Source organism: Salvelinus sp. IW2-2015, unplaced genomic scaffold (assembly GCF_002910315.2).
Source record: "Salvelinus sp. IW2-2015 unplaced genomic scaffold, ASM291031v2 Un_scaffold16323, whole genome shotgun sequence".
Lineage (NCBI taxonomy): Eukaryota > Metazoa > Chordata > Actinopteri > Salmoniformes > Salmonidae > Salvelinus > Salvelinus sp. IW2-2015.
Genome location: NW_019957534.1, coordinates 349,370 through 362,946, shown reverse-complemented (window position 1 = coordinate 362,946; position 13,577 = coordinate 349,370). Strand labels below are relative to the sequence as shown.

The 13,577-nt window shown below is 44.3% G+C and overlaps 1 protein-coding gene across 1 annotated transcript in view; it reads left to right on the top strand.

The window, feature by feature from the left end:
- kif19 (kinesin family member 19) overlaps window positions 1-12,294 on the top strand; it is a 74,510-nt gene extending 62,216 nt beyond the window's left edge. The window contains exons 7-19 of the mRNA XM_024146201.2: window positions 96-242; window positions 458-580; window positions 1,028-1,184; window positions 2,078-2,252; window positions 2,478-2,676; window positions 5,714-5,984; window positions 7,792-7,913; window positions 8,070-8,233; window positions 8,442-8,547; window positions 8,732-8,855; window positions 9,375-9,769; window positions 9,970-10,138; window positions 10,355-12,294. Coding sequence (XP_024001969.1) covers window positions 96-242; window positions 458-580; window positions 1,028-1,184; window positions 2,078-2,252; window positions 2,478-2,676; window positions 5,714-5,984; window positions 7,792-7,913; window positions 8,070-8,233; window positions 8,442-8,547; window positions 8,732-8,855; window positions 9,375-9,769; window positions 9,970-10,138; window positions 10,355-10,476 — 2,274 coding nt within the window. The 3' untranslated portion in view covers window positions 10,477-12,294. The remainder of the gene's footprint in view (window positions 1-95; window positions 243-457; window positions 581-1,027; window positions 1,185-2,077; window positions 2,253-2,477; window positions 2,677-5,713; window positions 5,985-7,791; window positions 7,914-8,069; window positions 8,234-8,441; window positions 8,548-8,731; window positions 8,856-9,374; window positions 9,770-9,969; window positions 10,139-10,354) is intronic.
- The last annotated feature ends 1,283 nt before the right edge of the window (window positions 12,295-13,577 follow it).

The following is a 13,577-nucleotide window of genomic DNA, read 5'->3' as shown; positions in this document are numbered from 1 at the left end:
GACGCAGAACAGAGGTCAGGGGTTAAACCTGCTCCCTCTCTCCCAGACGCAGAACAGAGGTCAGAGGTTAAACCTGCTCCCTCTCTCTCTCCCAGACACAAAACAGAGGTCAGAGGTTAAAAGAAGGGGCCCACATCAACCGCTCCCTCCTGGCTCTGGGTAACTGCATCAACGCCCTGAGTGAGAAACACGGCAACAAATACATTAACTACAGGGACAGCAAGCTGACGCGCCTGCTCAAGGTACAGTACGGCAACCTGTCTAAGACAAACTGACCTGACTTGCCACGTGCTTTATGAATACAATACACTACACTACAATACGATGCCATACCATATGAAACAATACAATACAAAACAGTACAGTACAACTTTTTGCTGTATTTTTTCATCATTCAGATTATTCTGCATTCCACTTGCATTCATTCACTTCCTGTTCTTATGTGTTTGATTTACAGGATTCGTTGGGCGGCAACAGTCGCACGGTGATGATAGCCCACATTAGCCCTGCCTCCCTGGCCTTCGAGGAGTCTCGCAACACACTTAGCTACGCCGACCGTGCCAAAAGTATCCGCACGCGGGTGACTTAATACACAACACAATGCACATCAAACATTTTCTGCCTTCCCTCCATCACTGAGGTGTGGGACAACTGACGTTTTGCTCCGATCTTTCAATTTTCAAATCAATCAATCAACCAATCAAATGTAATTTTAAAAGCCCTTTTTAATTAAACACAGTTATCACAAAGTGATTTAGAGTAAACCAGCGTATACCCCCCACCCCCAAAAGAGCAAGTTAAAGATGCCTTTAGGTCTGCAGTATAACACAGTTATAACAAAGCACCAAACCAGTCAATATTAGGCTTCATAGTTTATCAATAGGTTCCTCCTTGCTGAACCTACTAAATCATCAGTACACCAACATGTTATTACACAGTTATAACACAGTTATTACACTGTTATAACACAGTTATTACACTGTTATAACACAGTTATTACAGTGTTATAACACAGTTCTCTCTCCAGGTAAAGAGGAACCTGCTGAACGTGTCCTACCACATCGCTCAGTACACCAACATCATCTCTGACCTGCGCAGCGAGATCCAGCGGCTCAAAAAGAAGATCGCTGATCAGGCTGGACGTCAGCTCAACCTTGACCGAGCTGACATCCGCCATGTCCAGGGTAATGACCTTACCTTGACCTCTAATTGTTCCCTCGCCTCCTCACTGTGTGTGTGTGTGTGTGTGTGTGTGTGTGTGTGTGTGTGTGTGTGTGTGTGTGTGTGTGTGTGTGTGTGTGTGTGTGTGTGTGTGTGTGTGTGTGTTGGTTGGTTCTTCTATCTTTGTGAGGACCTAAAATCCCCAAAAGTCCCCACAAGGATAATAAGACAAGGAAGATTCTCCCTCATTGGGATATTTCCCACATCCCCATGAGGACAAAGGCTATTTTAAGCTTAGGGGTTAGGTGTAGGATTAGAGCTAGTGTAAGGGGTTAGGGTTAGGATTTAGGGTTTGGGTTAAGGTTAGGTATAGGGAAAATAGGATTTTGAATGGAAATTAATTTTAAATCCCCACTATGGAGATTCATTTTAGGTCCCCACTCTATGGACATTCATTTTAGGTCCCCACTCTATGGAGATTAATTTTAGGTCACCACTATGGAAATACATTTTAGGTCCCCACTATGGAAATTAATTTTAGGTCCCCACTATGGAGATTAATTTTAGGTCCCCACTATGGAGATGAATTTTAGGTCCCGTGTGGCTCAGTTGGTAGAGCATGGCGCTTGCAACGCCAGGGTTGTGGGTTCATTCCCCACGGGGGGACCAGGATGAATATGTATGAACTTTCCAATTTGTAAGTCGCTCTGGATAAGAGCGTCTGCTAAATGACTTAAATGTAAATGTAGGTCCCCACTATGGAAATTAATTTTAGGTCCCCACTATGGAAATTAATTTTAGGTCCCCACGAGGATAGAAGAACAAAACATGTGTGTGTGTGTGTGTGTGTGTGTGTGTGTGTGTGTGTGCCTCCAACAGACAATAACACTTCTCTCCTCCACTGCCACCAACGCAGCGGAGGTGCAGGCCCACAGCACGCAGGCGAGCCGGGCAGAGATGGACCAGCTGAGGGAACAGCTCCTAGAGGCCTTCAGGAGCCAAATGGAGATCAGGAGGAGCCTGATGGAGCTGGACAACAGCAACATGGAGATCCAGATGGACACCTCCAAACACCTGCTCACCATCGCAGAGTATGTGTCTTAGCATGCGTCCCAAATGGCACTCTATTCCCTATATAGTGCACTACTTATGACCAGCGCCCATAGGGCTCTATATAGGGAATAGGGTACCATTTGAGACCGACAATAATCTCATACCACTGCCTCTATACCTGTAGCCTTTACCTGTAGCAGTTAAATGACTGTGATAGTTAACATAAGTGTGTCTCAACCCCTGTTGTTTGTGCCCTCCTGTAGTTGGGAGCAGGAGCGGAGTCGTCGTCGCAGGAAGTGGCGCGCGGAGAGGAGGAAGGAGAGCTTCAGTAAGGAGGAGAGTGAGAAGGACTCTGACTGCCCTGAGTCTCCCCCAGACAGCACTGAGACCCAGGAAGTAGCCATGGCCAGAGAGAATCTGGTCACTCTCATGGCTGAACAAAAGAAGATACGCAAACAGAAGGTAGGTTACTGTAGTCCCCCGCTCTCACCTCTAGAGGGAACTACAGAATCACACACACAGCTTAGGCCAGAGTTTTCCAAACTCGGTCCAGGGGTTCCCTGTAGGTGCAGGTTTTGGGGGTTTTCCCTAGCATTACACAGCTGGTTCAAATAATCAAAGTTTGATGATGAGTTGGTTATTTTCAATCAGCTYTGTAGTGCTAGTGCAAAAAAACAAAACGTGAACCCAAGGGGGCCACAGGACCGAGTTTGGGAAACCCTGGCTTAGGCTACTCAGCTTCAAATCAAATCTGGTAGCGTACACATATTTTGCAGATGTTATCGCAGGTGCAGTGAAATGCTTATGTTTCTAGCTCCAACAGTTCAGTAATACCAAACAATACCAAACATTACACGCAAATCCTAAAAATAAAGGAATATAGAAATATAGAGCAAAGTTAGAGTCTAGAATATAAATAGATATATCATGGTGTGTATAAACATTATATGAATATAAAAGGTGTGTTCAGCAGTATTTATATTGTATGATCCATGACTACAATACAGTATATACATATAAAGTGGGTAAAACAGTATGTAAACATTAATAAAGTAACCAGTGTTCAATGACTATGTACATCGGGCAGCAGTCTCTAAGGTGCAGGATTGAGTACCGGGTGGTAGCAGGCCAATAAGTGACTAAAGTTCAGGACAGGATACTGGGCGGAGTCTAGCTAGTGGTGACTATTAAAAAGTCTGATGGCCTGGAGATAGAAACTGTTTTAATGTAGACTCAGCTTAAAGGTAGACTCAGTGAAATGACGTTGCCACGAGCAGCACCGCAGACATTGAGATGAGCGAGATGCAAGACTTCACTCTTACACGGTCACACGCAGTATCTGCACATGTGCATGCGTTCGCTTATTGCTGTTAGAGCATGGTGTAGCCCCTGGACCAAAACAGCGGAGAAGTAGAGCTTCAACGCTCTTAGTTGTTACAAAAATGTAGCCACTATGCTGTTTACTTTCTGCATCTATGTCATATTGCTGAGTCTACCTTGTAAACCAGACAACAGAGCTCGTAGTCCTAAATAAAGGAAATGAGTTCGCKATGCATGGCTCATTGGTCGATGTATAAAACCTGAAATGTATAWAGCCTGAAAATTAGGTCTGAGGTTAACACAGGCTTAGGAGATRGCATGCATTTTGTTCTATTTTCTTTTTGTTACCTTTATTTAACTAGACAAGTCAATTCTATTAGATACAGTTCCTAAAGAAATTCTACACCCCCCTTGGATTTCTTTGTAATTTTTGTCAAAGATCTACACAAAATACTCTGTAATGTCAAAGCGGAAGAAAAATGTATTTCTCTAAGATGAATGAAAAATAATATTATAACACTAATATTACAGCTGTGAGTCTTCTTTGGTAAGTTTCATAAGAGCTTTGCACTCCTGTATTGTGCAATATTATTTTTTTCTAACTTCTTCAAGCTCTATCAAGGTTTTGGAAATCGTGGCTAGACAGGAATTTTCAAGTCTCTCCACAGATTCTCAATCAGATTCAAGTCAAAACTCAGGAACAGTCACTGTCTTCTTGGTAAATAACTCCAGTGCAGATTTGGCTTTGAGTTATAGGTTATTGTCCTGCTGAAAGGTGAATTCCCCTCACAGTGTCTGGTGCAGACTAAAGGTCCCCACAAAAAAAATTAAAAACTCTAGACCACCTTTACTCCACACACAGACTCATTCAAAGCTCTCCCTCGCCCTCCATTTGGCAAATCTGACCATAAATCCATAAGCAGGTTTTCCTCTAGGATTTTGCCTGTGCTTTGCTCCATCCTATTTCTTTTCATCCTTAAAGATACAGAGTATTCYATGTCTGATTTGTTATTGTTACTCATCTACCAATCACTGCCCTTCTTTATGAGGCTTTCGAAAAGCTCCCTGGTCTTTGTAGTTGAATCTGTTCTTGAAATTCAATACTTGACTGAGGGACCTTATAGATGTTGTATGTATGGGGGACAGAGAAAGGTGTAGTCATTAAAAAGTAATGTCAATCCCTACTATTTCACACAGAGTGAGTCCATATATCTTATGTGATTTGTTCGGCAACACTTTACTTCTGAACTCTTTTAGGTTTGCCAAAACAAAGGGAGTGAATACTTATGCAATGACAATATTTTCGTTTTAAAATGTTTATTAATTTGTAAAAGATTTGTTGAATTATCTTTTCAATTCAATATATTTCAATCCCACTTTGTAACGCAACAAAATGTGAAAAAGGTTCAAGAGGGTGTAGACTTTCTATAGGGAAAGGGGATACCTAGGCAGCTGCACAGCTCTGAATACATTCAACCGAAATGTGTCTACCGCATTTAACCCAATCCCTCTGAATCAGAGAGGCTGCCTTAACTGAAATCATTGGCGCCCGGGTGCAGTTGTTGGGGGTTAACTTGGGCAGAATGACCGATTTTTCCACCTTGCCGGCTCAGGGAATCAAACTAGGGACCTTTCGGTTACTGGCCCAATGCTCTTAACCGCTATGCTACCTACCACCCACAGGCACTGTAATATCAGTAAGTTAATGTGACCTTTATGAATTATGAAGCCTTTATGCGCTTTGTGCTTGTTTTCATTACATAAATGCTTCAAAATAGCTGAACAAAACATATAAGATCTCCTAAACCTGTGTTTATCACATACTTTATTTTTGGTATTTTTTTTTTTTTAAACATACATTTCCCTATAGGCATTGACCAACGATCCATGGCGGAGTTAGCATCTGTTAGTGCTTACTAAAAGCAGCCATTACTATTGCTCTCTATTATACAGTACAGAGGTGGCCGGTGATAATAGATATTGGAGGACGGACTCATTGTCATGGCTGGGTTGTAATGAATAGAACGGTATTAAGCACATGGTTTACAATGGTTTATTCCATTTCATCTACTCCCACCAGCCTCCCCTTGTACAGTAGACCCACGTGTACCATGATGAGAGCCTACTATGGTGAGGATTCCATTAAGCCCTGCCTGCTGTTTGTCCTCATGTCCTGTAGGCATCGCTAGAGAGCCACTTTGTGGAGCTGCGCGAGCGGGCCAGGCGCCTGGAGGAGCTGCTTCCTCGCAGGGTGAGCTGCGAGGAGCAGAGGGAGGTGCTGGGCCTCCTCTGTAAGGTCCACGAGCTGGAGATCGAGAACGCTAAGATGCAGTCCCACGCCCTGCTCAAAGACAACGTGATCCGACAGAAGAACTGTGTGGTGCAGCGCTTCGAGCAGCACCGCCACCTCTGTGACGAGATCATCCAGCAGCAGAGACAGTTCATTGACGGTGTGTCCAAACAACACCGTAAACAAACACTACTTCATTTGTTTTACTACAATAGCTATAGACTTCAGACTTCAGTATTTTTGAAGAGGAGATCTAGAAGTCACTATCCAGGGTCTACATTTTAGTGATCTTGCAAACGCAGTGAGATTGATTGAATGTGTAACAATTAAATGTTGTGTAGGGAAGAGTATTAGTACTAAGTAAAGAGAAAAAATAAATAAACAGCCACGGGGAGGGTACTTCAAAAAATATTTTGAGAATAAAGTCTAAATAAAATTTGGTGAATAAAGTGGCAATATTTATACAACAAAGTGTCAATATTTCGACAATAAACTTGAAATTAAATTTTGAGAATAAAGTCGAAGTTATATTTCAAGATTAAAGTAGGGGATTTGATTAACTGCTTGTTTCCCTGGCTCACTGTTGCTGTGCACATCACCGTGGAATGCCTGCAGTTAGATGACCTGGTGAAAATATACTTTAGAATTGGCTTTGGTAAAAAGGAAATCCTTTCTCTTTTAGGACATAATAACCATATTATTATAAGTAGGCCTATTAGGACCTGGAAGAGGTTGTGCCACAGATTATTTTCAGACGGATAAACCACACGGGCTCTGATGAGGTATTTTATCTGTCTGTGTGATTACATACATAGGTAGAGACAGGTGTGTGTGGCAGGAGCATCTAAAACACTCGTTCAAACAGGCGTCACACACACACGGTATCCCCAAAGTAATACCATTCTAACGGCCATGGTGCGTGGTCAGACTGCAAAGAGACATCAGTCCCTGATGCACGCAACGCTACAATGTTATCCTCAAACCCCTGCGTATGCCAACATCGTGCATAGTATATTTTAGAGAGTAACAGCTAGGCCAGCAGCCTATATGTCGAAAGGTTAATTTACAAATGTGTGCGTAATCGATGGTGTTTTATGTATGCTACACTTCCAATGAAGTAGCCTCAGGCCTATGCCAGCCAGTTTATTATCTTGTGAATGTAGGTCACGGATTGCATGGAGTAGGATTGCGCGTCCCTGTCGGGCTCAAGGGCTGCCCCCAAACCACAGTTCTCTTCGCATTCAGTGACAGTGGCAAGAACTTTTTTGTTTGTTAGTGCTCACCATTGCCGTTATAAGAGTGTATGCCTTTAGTCTGAAATTGTGTGTGTGTGCGAGTTATTAGATCATTAGATTGATGGCCATTTGTTTGTTTTTCCGCTACCTTTTACCGCCCAAACACACACACACACACCTGCATACACACACAACCCGCCCCTCTCTACCTATGTCTGTAACCATGGTTCATCCTTCTGAAAATAATCTGTGGCACAACTTTATCCAGGTCCTAATACTATTAATAATATGGTTACTACATTGTATGTATTAAAAGTGCAAGGATTTCCTTCTTACTAAAGCCAATTCTAAAGTATAGTTTCACCATGTCGTCTAACTCAGACATTTCAACAGTGGAGCGCACATCAACAGGGAGCCAGGGAGACATGCACTTAACCAAATCCCCTATGTTAATCTTGAAATTTAACTGTGACTTTATTCAAAAAATGTTGGCTTTATTCTCATAATTACATTTCAAGTTTATTCTCAAAATATTGCCACTTTAAATACTATTGTGCAACAAAAAAAAAATCCAACTATCACCACCCGTTGCTGTTTATTTATTTTTTCTCTTTACTTGGCCGTAATACTCTTCCGTAGTTGTATGTTTAGTGTTGTAGTATGACCACTCTAACATAGTTGATGTTGTGTTGTAGTGTGACTAGTATTCTAACCTGTGTTGTGTTGTTGCAGACCACAGCCTTCTGGTGCCCCCCCACCTTCAGGAGCTGTATGGGATCTACATGAGAGAGCTGGACGAGAGGAACCTGGACAGAGCCATGGCGCTGGACAAGGTCACTGGATGCACACTCAAGGTAGGCAACAGATACACACATGCACACACACACATTAACAGCCCTGGACAAGGTCACTGGACTCAGATAGAGAACGTGATTAAGATTGAAATCGAGATCACACACAATTATAATATATAAACGTATCCTTCCTCCTCTACCATTTGCTGTCTCCAGGAGGCCTCCCTGCCCAAGATCAGCCTACCCAGCCGAGGTCGTGGCCTGCTGCAGGACGTGGACTCAGACCAGGAGAGCGTTCGCACCATGGGCTCAGAGACCAGGCATGGCAGGGCCAAGGCCCGCAGACACACCCTGCCACCTATCCTACCTGAGGCTGAAGGGTAAGAGGACAGAGGGATTGGGAGGGTGGGAGAGAGAGGGTGGTGGTTGGTTTAGGAGGAACAAACACTTTAGTCTGTATCTCCATCTTATCCTTCTATAGAAGGACATTCGTCTAACTGACTTTTTCTCGCTCTGTCGTTCTTTCTCTCTCTCGCTCTCTATCTATATTTCTCCTTCCCCCTACCTCCTTCCTGCTGCCTCTCACAGAGACAACAACCGGGTGTTTAAGAGCATTCCCCATGCCAGACAGATGAAACATTCTGCTGTGATGACCCCTCCTCCCATCCACATCAACGGCCAGGGGAACAGAGAGGTGAGAACACCGTACCATCCACACTGTGATATATACTAGGGCCGATACAGCTATTGCCATTACACCTGAAGTGTGGAGACTCCATAGTAATGGAGCAGCCATATCAGGGCAACATTTCTACCAGGTTTCATATGTACATACTCCCCTATGAGAGTGTGAGTATAATGCCACATGTCCCCTCCAGCTGCAGCCATTGGCTCCAGAGACCACTCTGAGCTACTGCCACCTCAGCCACAGTGTCAGCAGTCACCTGGACTCCTCTCCCGAGAGCAGCGAGACGGGCCAGGATGCCCCCCTCACACGCAAGGGTAAGCGACCCCCAATGGCTACAGCAGACAGGAGCGTTACGGAATAGGGAGTACTTTGGGTACAGATGTAGGATCTTAATTTGAACCAGTTTGCTACAGCGGGAAAATAATCCTGCAGCAACAGGTCATGTGAATTATTATGTGGACTATAATTAATGGACATTTTTGTAGAGATTGATACATTTGTCGTAAGGGAAAATCAAGTCTGAAATTTCAAAGTGGAAATTACAAACTTTAGAAGCCTTTTTAAACCTTAAATACACTACAAGTTACATTTCCTGGAAAGTACTCCTGCAACAGGGTGATCAAATTAAGATCCTACATCTGTAGTTGTGGGCACAGACCACAAACTGATGGAATACAGAATATAGCCGTTATATAATCTAGGGACGATTGGGGAGAATAACATTTCTATTTTAATATCTTACCTTAGGTCAGGATGCTGGTGTACTAGATGCGTTCGTAGTAGAACCTCAGTCTCGATTTCCTACTAATCAAATGTCTCCCTTGATTCAACAGAGAGGCAGCAGATCCTCAAAGGGATCCACAACATCGCAGTGAAGGCTGCTTGCCGCCGCTCCAAAGCCCTGGAAGTGGACGCCCTGAGGCTGCCCCCTCCTCCCTCCCCCCTGGACCCCAAGAAGCACAAGAGCAGCCTGTCTCTGAGCGAGGCGCCCCCTAGGGGCCTGGCCCTGCTTCGCGGCCGGCAGCCCAGCCCCGAGCTCCGCCACGCTACCTCAGATGAGAACCTATCCAGCAGCACAGGGGAGGGGCCTGGCTCCCAGGGCACGTGGACACGCCCACGCAACCGCCAGCCCGCCCCCAAGAACCTAAACCCCACCCTGCGTGAGCAGGACTTCGAGGCTCGCCGCCGGAAGAGACGCTCCCGCTCATTCGAGGTCACAGGTCAAGCAGTAAGTAGCGTGTTCATTATCTAGCTCCCTGAGAAGGATTTGATTATTCAGTAATGTATGCTAGTAGAGTCATCAGCAGCTGTGATTGATTGATTGAATTACATAGACATATAAAGTGGCTCCAACCCCAGACAACGTTACAGTACATAGCCTACATGATATCAGCCCTAACACACTACTCAATCCCTCCCCGTGCTCAGCTGTCTCAGTCTAAGACCATGGCAGCCCAACGTGTCCGCCCACTGGACAGCACTTCAGACCCCCACCTCCACATCAACGGCCAGCCCCAGGCCCCCCTGCAACGCCCACAGCACAGGGGGGTCCCTCCTCTCACCAAGGTCCGGCTGCCCCACAACAACCACCAAACAGGTCAGCCTCCCTTTTCCTACACCTCTAGATTAAAAAATACAAAATATTTCTGCAAACAGCCATGGCGGGGTTCAAGCCCTATGCCACCCACAGCACCACCATCAGGACAAATTGGATGAATTGCCCTTGGATATTGGCTTATCTCCTTACTGTGTAGCTAATGAAATATATCGACATACTGTACTGTTCGTAAACAGGGCTCTATGCTTTTTACAGGCCCCATCACAGAGTCCTCCCCAGTCCATCTGAGCAACCTGAAGCGTGCGTCCCAGCTGCGCCAGCCCCTACTCTACGTCACCACCACAGGCACCGGAGGCCAGCGCACCCGCAGGCACTGAGGGCTACTAGCCTGCCACTCTAGGGTCATGTTCATTAGGGCATGGAATGGAAAACATTTAGCGATGTTTGATGCCTAATGGACACGACCCAGGGTTTTCTTACACAGGATCCCCCAACACTAGCCTAACCAGCTGACCCTAAGAATGTGGACTGGACTTAACTGGACTGGACTGTACAAAACTGGACTCTCCAGTCTCCACCTTCATGCTCCTGATTGGCCCGCAGCCCAGTCTAACCCTGCAGCATTGAGGCCCCCAATGCCCTCTGGCCCGTGACCTCTGAGCTGTGACCTCCACACTGGCTGTACGTTGAACCCAGAGACCTAGCTTTTCCTCGTGCTGATTACAGAGAGAGACACTAATAGGATGGATGATTCCCCGAGACAAGAGGATTGAATACCTCACCATCACAGTCTCCAAAGATGACTCTTCTGTCTGTGAGTGAGTTCAAAATGGCACCCAAATGGCCCTGGTCAAAAGTAGTGCACTATATGGGGTAGGTTGCCATTTCAGACACACTGTGACTGTTTTTCCTTGCTCCTCTTGTTTCCCTCGTTTCCACTGCTCAAGTGCTCCTGTGAGTGACCGTCCAGTGGCCACCACTGACCGCTACTATGGCTCTGTACACACTCGGGTTGTACAAATGATTTGGCACAAGAGTCTTACTCCGTAAAAATAATTACACAAGCGTTGTGGACTCTCACCGCACAATAGTTGTGTACACATTTCTGGTGCAGACAAACTATGTTGTATCACAAAAATATCAGTTGTATCACAACCAATGTGTCAAATGTGGCAGTTGTAGAACCTGAGTGGTAAGGGCCTATGCTGTAAAGCAGACGGTACTCATTGTTGCGCAACAATAGACTAGTAGACTACATCATACTGCTTTGATGACACTAAATGCTTATTATCATGATAATGTGCTGATGAAGCCTCAATGTTACATCAAGCTAATGAATGAATTGATTTTTAAGAAATGTTAACTAATGAAATCTAATTTATAGACAGTCAGGCAGCTGTTTTGGGGTCAATCCAACCTTGTTGCTTTGAAGTTAAATTACAAATAAGTCCTGGACAGTATTTAGAGGATGGAGAAAACAGCTAGCCTGGTCCCAGATCTGTGCTCTTGTCATCTTAATTACTGTCATTGTGGTGCAAAATGTTTGGCATCACAATGAGTGACAGAGAGTTGGCATGATAACACAAAGAGACTGGCACTCATGATAGAAAACAGGACCCAGTACATCAACATTCTCTGAGTGTAGATTTTACATACGAACAACAATAATATTATTATTATCATTCATTACTACATAGATCTGTAATCCAGGTATAATCTCAATCTCAGTTATCAAAAGCACATGATGAGATTAGAGAAATGTGACCTTCTGGATGATTACTGTGCACTTTTGTATTCATCTTGATGTACAGTCTATACATTCACATTGTGTGCTTCCCAAATGGCACCATATTCCATATATGGTCATTGGTCAAAAATAGTGCACTAAGTAGGGAATAAGGTGCTATTTTGGACAGTGTTTGAAACAGCCCAGGGTCTATGCCTTTTTCTTCTCACCTACCCAGACATGATTTGATCCTGTGTTAGATGTGCTTAATATCCCTTCCCCCCCATATGGCACTTCAAAACGCATTCCCAACTGTGGATGGTTGTTGTTTTTTATTCACATTTTACGGCTGCCTTTTCTTGTTATTATCCAAATTACAGTCTTTGTCATTGTTTTCATATTTACATTTTTTTCTAATTGTTTTGTAAAAAAAAAAAACGTTTTATAACTAAATAAATTCCAGTAAAAACCTAAAGATGTTTGTGATGTGATTAATGTCACTGTATGTAAGCGTTCTGGGGAAGTCTACCCTAGGTACAGATCTAGGATCAGCTTCCCTTTCCCCAATCACAACCTTAATCATTAGTAGGGAACACTGATCCAATATCAGTGTCTAGGGCAACTTCCCCCTACACCGTATGTAAGCGCTGCAGTTCACTTCCTCAACAGTAGATAGAGTGAGGAATGAAACAGGGCGATCAAAAACGTCTGCAGTACTACCAAACGACCACTATATGCTCCTCCTGTCCTTTCATGCCCTATGACAACTTCAGTACACAATGTCCCAACAAAGGTCTTTGTGCTGATGTGTGATCAAAACAACTCTTTCCCCAGTTATATACTGAACAAAAATATAAACGCAACATGCAATAATTTTATGATTATACTGAGTTACAGTTGATATGGAAATCAGTCAATTGAAATAAATTCATTAGGCCATAATCTATGGATTTCACATGACTGGGCATGGGCTCAGCCACTTGGGAGCCAGGCCCACCCACAGGGGAGCCAGGCACAGCCAATCAGAATGGGTTTTTCCCCACAAAAGGGCTTCATTACTGACAGAAATACTCCTCAGTTTCATCAGCTGTCCGAGTGGATGGTCTCAGACGGTCCCGCAGGTGAAGAAGCCAGATGTGGAGGTCCTGGGCTGGCTAATTAGTGTCTTTGGAAAGTATTCAGACCCCTTGACTTTTTCCATGTTTTGTTAGGTTACCATCGGGTTCTTGGTCACCTCCCTGACCAAGGTCCTTCTCCCCCGATTGCTCAGTTTGGCTGAGCAGCCAGCTCTAAGAAGAGTCTTGGTGTTTCCAAACTTCTTCCATTTAAGAATGAGCTAATACTTTATAAGAGGAACAGGATCTCAAGCAGTAGAAAACGAGAGGTGCTGGAACTCATCTCCAGTGAGCTCCTGACCAATTCAAGCACTGGTAGACAGGAAACACTCCACAAAGTAGTTTTTCTGAAGTTGTGTTTTGAAAGGTTAACCAGTTATTCAACAGTACTGGTGTGATCCACAACAGGTGTCTAGACATGAGTGTGGGCCTATGTCCCAGAATCATTCAGTTGTCATAAATATAGATTACATGGCAGCCTATTGTTTTCATGAGGGGAAGTGCTGAAAGTACCTGCTATGATTGGATTAGTTTACCTCACATTGGCAGGCAAGCAGCAGGCTAAATACTTAGCCTGCTGCATTCCAACACGTGCAGCAGTGGTGTGTTTATTTGTGCATACACTAGCTAATTGTAA